This window comes from Dipodomys ordii, unplaced genomic scaffold (assembly GCF_000151885.1).
Source record: "Dipodomys ordii isolate 6190 unplaced genomic scaffold, Dord_2.0 Scaffold33, whole genome shotgun sequence".
NCBI lineage: Eukaryota > Metazoa > Chordata > Mammalia > Rodentia > Heteromyidae > Dipodomys > Dipodomys ordii.
In genome coordinates this window covers 4,830,617-4,837,537 of record NW_012267249.1, presented here as the reverse complement: position 1 = coordinate 4,837,537, position 6,921 = coordinate 4,830,617, and the positions used below count along the sequence as shown (strand labels likewise).

General features: G+C 48.7%; 1 protein-coding gene across 3 annotated transcripts; it reads left to right on the top strand.

Annotated features, from left to right (window-relative positions):
• The first annotated feature begins 1,907 nt into the window (after positions 1 to 1,907).
• LOC105986085 (chromosome unknown open reading frame, human C1orf210) lies at positions 1,908 to 5,417 on the top strand. 3 transcript variants are annotated; one of them, XM_013016833.1, is made up of 4 exons: positions 2,160 to 2,208; positions 2,467 to 2,536; positions 4,266 to 4,375; positions 4,514 to 5,417. In XM_013016833.1, exons 3-4 carry the CDS (start codon positions 4,339 to 4,341, stop codon positions 4,834 to 4,836), a joined length of 360 nt encoding a protein of 119 aa, XP_012872287.1. In that variant the 5' UTR covers positions 2,160 to 2,208; positions 2,467 to 2,536; positions 4,266 to 4,338; the 3' UTR covers positions 4,837 to 5,417. The 3 variants fall into 3 exon arrangements, with proteins under 3 accessions (XP_012872288.1, XP_012872286.1, XP_012872287.1); XM_013016834.1 differs by lacking the exons at positions 2,160 to 2,208; positions 2,467 to 2,536 and adding an exon at positions 1,908 to 2,118; XM_013016832.1 differs by lacking the exon at positions 2,467 to 2,536 and having other exon boundaries at positions 2,129 to 2,208.
• The last annotated feature ends 1,504 nt before the right edge of the window (positions 5,418 to 6,921 follow it).

Below are 6,921 nucleotides of genomic sequence, written 5' to 3'. Positions count from 1 at the left end.
CTGACATAATAAATAAATAAATACAAGATAGATAAAATAAAATTCTCTTTCCTTGGCATACATTATTCCATTTAGGGTCAATGATCACTTTCTTTTCCTTCATTCATTTCAGCATTAATTTTTGCCAATGTAGATAGATATTGGGGATATGATGAGAACATAACCAATGCAGAATATCCCCCACAACTGTAGGGGATACAAAAAGAACAACACAATGCAGTATGCTCAGGGCTATGGAGGAGAAGGACTGAGGGGTGTGGGGTGCAGGACCAGACGAAGTGGAGAGGGTTTTCACTCAGATGAGGCAGTATCAAGGAAGACTGGTCTAGACAATAAGGTTCCTGAAATCAGATAATGAGGGGATGGGAGGGGTTGGGGTAGATGGGGAAAGGGAGAAAAATGGAAGAGGTGACCACAATCAAGATGCATTGTACTCATAAACTGACATGTTGAATTGCAACCCCTTTGTACAATTATTAAAACATTACAGGTGCTAGCCAGAAAAGGACCGGTCTGGGACAAGCTGCTGTACCCCCAGCAACAGGTCAGGTAACACTTGGGGGAAAAAAGGTCAGTGGGCTCTAAAAAGCTAGAGTTCATGGTAATGAAAATCTAAGAAAGAAAAGCCTAGGCTTTTTACATTGACCCCTTTGTTAGCATACATGAGGGGCAGATAACACCAAAGGGCAGGAGGTGGACTTAAGGTTTTTACACACATTTAAGAAGGTAAAATAAACCTTTTTTTTTTTATTTTTCATGCCAGGACTGGGACTTGAACTCAAGACTTCATGCTGTCCCTAAGCTTTTTCACTCAAGGCTGGCACTCTACCACTTGAACCACTTCTCCACTTCTGGCCCTTTGCTGGTGAATTGGAACTAAGACTGTTTTGGATTTATCTGCCCAGGCTGGCTTTGAATTGAGATCCTCATATCTCAATCTTCTGAGTAGCTTGGACTATAAGCCTGAGCCACCAATGCTGGGTTTTTGCTGCTGTTGCTGCTGCTTCTTGTTTCAGACTTTTCATTTGGTAATTTCTAACTTGTGGCTGATGAACTTTTTCCATTTCTCTGTAATGAAACTGAGAATATTTCAGATGGTTTTCCTGATCACTGCTGTGTACCACCTCTGGGCGGCCCTTGCTTCAGCAATGCCCTCAGTCCCTGTGGACCCTGGCATGTCCTGTCTTAGCTACCTTGATTGCCTTGGCGTAGGCAATCTTTCTTCCTTAAGATGCCTATCGAGCCTGCTCTGCCTCAGGCTCTGTGCTGGGTACTGGGAACCCAGAGATGACTCAGAAGGGTCTCTTATTCTGAGTGAGCTCTCAGGCCACTGGGGAAGGCAGCACAGAGAGGATTAGTATCAGGTACTGAGAAAAATGCTGGAAGGCATCCACAGGGTACCTAGCACTTAAACCAGGTAGGGCTTGCCAGGGTAAAGAGTTCAGAGAAGGTGACTTCTTTTTCTTCTTCCTCCCCTCCTCCTCCTCTTCCTTTTTCATTATATTTAAGTCGTTGTACAAAAAGGTTTCAATGAAACAAATCAGTTTATAGGTACAGTGTGTCTTGATCAATGTCACCTGAGAAGGCGACTCTTGCTCTGTATCTTGAAGGACAGACAAGTGGCACCAGGCCCAGGGATGAAGAGCCAGGTGAAAGGTAGGCAAGCACGTGGGAGAGGTTCAGAGCCTTAGGGCAGGGGCCCAGGAAGCTTGAAAATCCAGGGATTCATACACACACCTGTTCATGGGGGATACTGGAGTGTCCGTGGGCTGCCGGCTTTGCCTGGGAAGAATGCCCTCTCCTCCCCCTGCGGTTCCGGTCCACCGCCGGCCTCGGCCTGCAAAACTCTCCCTTCCACTGCGAACTTTGTACCCTCAGTCACCGGAAATTCACTTGTTTATCAGGGCAACCAGCCTGAGCCGCTGCGGCTAGGCCCCTTCTAGGTCCCCTCTGCACCCCAGATGTACCAACTGTCCAGCCCCGTGGGCAGGGTGCGCCTTCACCCACAAAGAGCTGGGAAGATGTAGTAAGAGTCCTCCCTTCCCGAGGCGCTGCCCGCCTCCCGGATGCTCAGCCCTCCCCGCACCTGCACTTCCGCCCCGCCCACTGCGTCCGCAGGTGAGTCAGCCCGCGGCAGCCCGCCCACCTGTCCACGTTCTGCCCGCCCAGCCGGAAGCCACCTCCACCGACTGTGCACAGTTCCTGAAGGTGGGGAGCAGGGGTTGGGGGAGACGTTGGGAGGGGGCGTGGGAGAGCCCCAGGGATCCCCAGAGGCTGCTGGAAATAGCAGAAGAAAAAAAAAAAAAAAACCAAACACTACAGATCTGCGTGGGCCAGGATCTGTAGGTGTGTGTGTGTGTGTGTGTGTGTGTGTGTAGAGGGTATGGGCACAGGCCAGTATGGGCTGTGAGTTCAGTCGTTTGGGGAATGTATCTAATGTGTGTATATATGGGAATCTTTTGGAAGAATTTGCAGGGAGAAAAGGAATAGCTGTACACTAAAAAAGAAATTCTAATTGGATTTGGTTCCTTTCAAGGTAATGAACTCTCATGCTTAGTGCTTTGCAAATGGATGAATGACCAATGTGTCTCTCCTTTGTAAAGCATTTCCTCCCATATTCATTCACTCTCCCTTTTCCTCCATTAATTTCACTCACCTGTGCTGAGTGGCAGAGACCCAGCTCTGCCTGCAGCACTGACCACACATCAGTCAGCCTGGTCCTGGCTCTCAGGAAACTGACAGTGGCCCATTTTGACTGGTAGCTGACTGGGTAGAACAAGCAGAGGTCACCCAGGGGTATCCTTGGGCAACCACATGATTAGGATGGTTTGTTTTGGTCCTGAGAGATGAAGACTCAAAAACCTGAGGCGAGGAGTAGTCTCCTGGAGAGCAAGTTGGGGCTGGAGAGGAAGAGAAGGAAAGAGAAATAAATGACAGTGTGGAGCCTTTGGAATCTAGGAATCTAGGAAGAAGTTTGGCCTGAGGGCTCCATGATGGATTACAAGGCTTCAAGATAGGGTAGGAACCAAAAAAAAAAAAACCCGCATTGCTGAGGGCCATGGAAAGGTTCTGGAAAGATTTTTTTCTTTTTTTAAAGCATGTGTTAGGGTCAGAGTTGCTCTGGGGAATGGACTAGAGGTCAGGAAAGACCAGTTAGGAGATAGTGGCTTGAGGGAAAAGGGGATGGTGGCTTGTGGGTGGGGGAGGGGTGGACAGCTGGAAGTGTTTTCCATAGTTGGAGGCTGGAGAGCTGGTTGAGTGTGGGGAACAAGGGTGTCACTCTGAATCTCTATTAAAGCATAGGGTAACCTGGGTACTCCCGACACTGGGTGCTTCTCTGTAGGTGCTTCCCTGGCTTGGCTGCTCTGCTGCATGGATCCCTAAGTACAGCCCAGCTCTAGCTGTCCCTTCTCTGGTACATTGAGGTGTGTCTCTCCCATACCTTTGACTCAGGTGCCATTCTTCCTGGGGTGCCCAAACCTACACGAGCTTCTCTAGCTAGTCACCTGACTCAGGTGCTTCCCTCCAGGGTGCCCAGCCTAGGTGATCATCAGCCCCATCATTTCCTGCTTAAGGCAGTCCTGGGTGGGATAATCTCTGGTATAAGCTTTCCCTCTATGGTACAGTGTAGGCCTCCTGTGGGTTTAAGTATTGAGGCGCAGCTGCAAGGGCTGAGGGTAGAGGTTTGTGGCAGTGCCCTTGCCCCTCTGGGCTGCTCTGGCTGTATCTAAGATCTCTGTCCTTAGAGGGATTTGTATCCTTCTCCTCAATGTCCCCAAACAATTGTTGTCTAATCTTCGGAGCCAGGATCTGCCTCTGCCAGATCTCCCGTTAACAGGCAGCATGGCAGATTGGGCTGTGGTGTTAGAGGTCTGGGTTCAAGTTTGAGGGCTTTGGTTGGGTCTGTTCACCTTTCTGGCCTTGGTGTCCTCATCTATAAGATGGGGTAGTGTTTATAACCACAATGTGTGTGTGTGTGTGTGTGTGTGTGTGTATGTATGTATTACATGATGCCTGAGCCTTCAGGAGTTGTCATTAAGAGCATCAGAATGTATTTGTTTTAGGAGTTTCTAGAACTAAGCCCAGCAACTATCCCTTAGAAAGGCAGAGCCAGTTTCTGTGCACTCAGCTTTTTCTTTTCTCTGGACAAATGGGCAGTGGTCCAGCCATCAGCATCTGTGTAGTGCCAGATGTGGCTGTGAGTATGGCCTGAATTGTGGATCCTCTGGCTGTCCCTGACCCCTATGCCTCTGTGTATTTTCTAGGACTTGTGCCCTACATCTGCCGGGCATCTGGGGTCTCTCTGGAGCCTGGGCTGGTAGAAGCCAAAGTTCCCTGATGTCATCAGGCCACTCCATGAGTGAGGCAAACCAAAGTGAGTAGCAGCGTGGGTGGCTAATGAGAGGATGGGTCCCCTTAGCTGGTGGGATTGGGAAAAGGGTTTTGCCTGCATTTTGATTAGTTTTTCTGGCAGCATCAGCTGGGGACTATAATGCTGTCCTTTTCTCCGCAGCCCAGGAGGGACCATCAGTGTTCCCCACAGCATCAGCTATGACCCCTGAGCCCAGCAGCGGGGGCCGGGCATGGCCAGTATTAGTAGGGGTTGTGCTAGGGGCCGTATTCCTCTCTCTCCTCATCGCACTTGCTGCCAAATGCCATGTCTGCCGCCGATACCGTGCCAGCTACCAGCATCGCCCTCTGCCCAGGACTAGGGGTGGAGACCGTCCAGTGGTGGGTGAAGATGAGGATGATGATGGCTTCATTGAAGACAATTATATCCAACCTGGGGCTGGTGAACTGGAGACAGAAGGAAGCAGAGACCACTTCTCTCTCTGATCTTCGATCTTCGGACATTGCCCCTTCCTTCCATCTCTGATGTTTTAAGGACAGTGGATGCTATGTGGGCATCTCAGATCTCAGGGACAAAGGTAGCTAGGGCCTAAAGGTTGACCAGGGGCAGAGCAATCCTCCATTTCCTGTCACTGTCCAACGAAGTGACAATGACCTGCTCTTTCTTGCTCAATAACTCTCGGTGGCTTCCTGCTTTTCCTAGGATAAAGCCTAACAGCAGAAGAGTATGGAGGAAAAGCCTCTATGATCAGGCCTCCATTGGCCTGTTGTTCTCCTTTTGTACCCCCTCACTACACTCCCTACTTAACTGTGTATTTGCCATGTAGTTGTTTACCTTGTTCCCCCTGGGGAGCCCTACCCTTCTAATGTCAGTCCCTGGCCTCCTGACCCCTGGGCCCCTGGGCCTGCCTTTCAAATGTATTTCACGTGTGCCTGGAGGACACATTCAAGCGGGTAGAAACCAGTGCCAAGTTTCTTACTGAAAATTTTCTTATCAATGAAGTGGATAATCTGGTTATATATAGTATTATGTTTTATAGAGGAATAAATTGATTTTCATTTTTAATTAAAAACAAGAAATCACCATGTGCATTTTTCCTACACCAGATTTTATCATTCAGCTGAAAGACTTTCCCTAGACTTCCTCTCCTACATTACCTTCTCCCTCGGTCACACCCTATCAGTTTCTCCATATTGCCCTGGCCACATCTTAGTTTATGACCACTGGGACCTGCCCCTCACCAGGCCTATTCCTACAGATAAACTTTGAGCTCTCTAAGGCCCCAAGTTGTATGTACCAAGACTGACAAGATGGATGCTAACTATAGTCAACCCTTCCTACAGTCAGTCTTCCATGGATTCTGCACCCATGTGTTCAACCAATATAGGTCAGAAATATTTGGGGAAACATTCAAAGAGTAAAACTTGTATTTGCCATGTGCCCAAACTATGCTGAATCCATGCAAATGAAATTACGTGTGGGTACTGCTACAGACATTACAAGTAATCTAGAGATGATTTAAAGTATAAGGGAGTGTTTGTGTAGGTTATATATAAATAATGTACTATTTTATATAGGGAACTTGAACATTTGTGGATTTTGGTGACTGTGCACTTAAGGAAAAGATGAAGGTGAGGAAGTAGAAGATATCTCGAAAATTTTACCAAGAATATTCTTCCTCTTCTTCTTCTTCTTCTTCTCCTCCTCCTCCTCCTCCTTCTTCCTTTGTTGGTCGTGAGGCTTGAACTCTAGGCCTGAGCACTGTCCCTGAGCCCTTCAGCTCTACTACTTGCGCTCTACCACTTGAGCCACAGCACCACTTCCAGTTTTCTGGTGGTTAATTGTAGATAGGAGTCTCATGGACTTTCCTGCCTGGGCTGGCTTGAACCCTGATCCTCAGGTCTCAGCCTCCTGAGTAGCCAGGATTACAGCTGTGAGCCACCAGTGCCCAATTTTTTACCAAGAATCTTGATGAGGGAGAAGGGAAGGACAGAGTCACAGTTGCTGGAGGGAGACTGAGCAACAGGGCAAAATGTTTTTTGTGTGTGTCAGTCAGGGGCTTGAACTCAGGGCCTGGGCACTGTCCTGAGCTTTTGTGCTCAAGGTTACCACTTTCAGCCGCAGCTCTACTTCTGGTTTTCTGGTGGTTAATTAGAAATATGATTCTCATGGACTTTCCTGTCTGGGGTGCCTTTGAACTGCAATCCTCAGATCTCAGCCTCCTGAGAAGCTAGGATTACAGGAATGGGCCACTGGTGCTCGGCTTTTGGTGGGGGGGGGGGTAGGAGGGAGGATCTTAAGATGGAAACTTGAGTTTAATTTCAAAGAATTTTAGGAGGGGAATCCTGGCTGTTACACACAAAGGGGCAGCTCTCCTGGAAGGCAGGAAGTAGATCTCTGTGGCTGAAGGTTAGGCTTTGTACCCCTAGAACCTTATTGCTTAGGGGTTCTCCATGTGACTTTCTTTTTTGGGGGGGTCCGGTTGTGGGGCCTGAACTCTGGGCCTGGGCGCTGTCCCTCAGCTCTTCAGCTCAAGGCTAGCGCTCTACCACTTGAGCCACAGCGCCACT

What these genes read in the sequence shown, in the direction of transcription:
- LOC105986085 (XM_013016834.1), top strand. Translation starts at nt 4,339, where the DNA reads ATGTCATCAGGCCACTCCATGAGTGAGGCAAACCAAA. An exon ending in CATGAGTGAGGCAAACCAAA is followed by an intron (nt 4,376 to 4,513) that starts GTGAGTAGCAGC and finishes TTTTCTCCGCAG; the next exon opens with CCCAGGAGGGACCATCAGTG.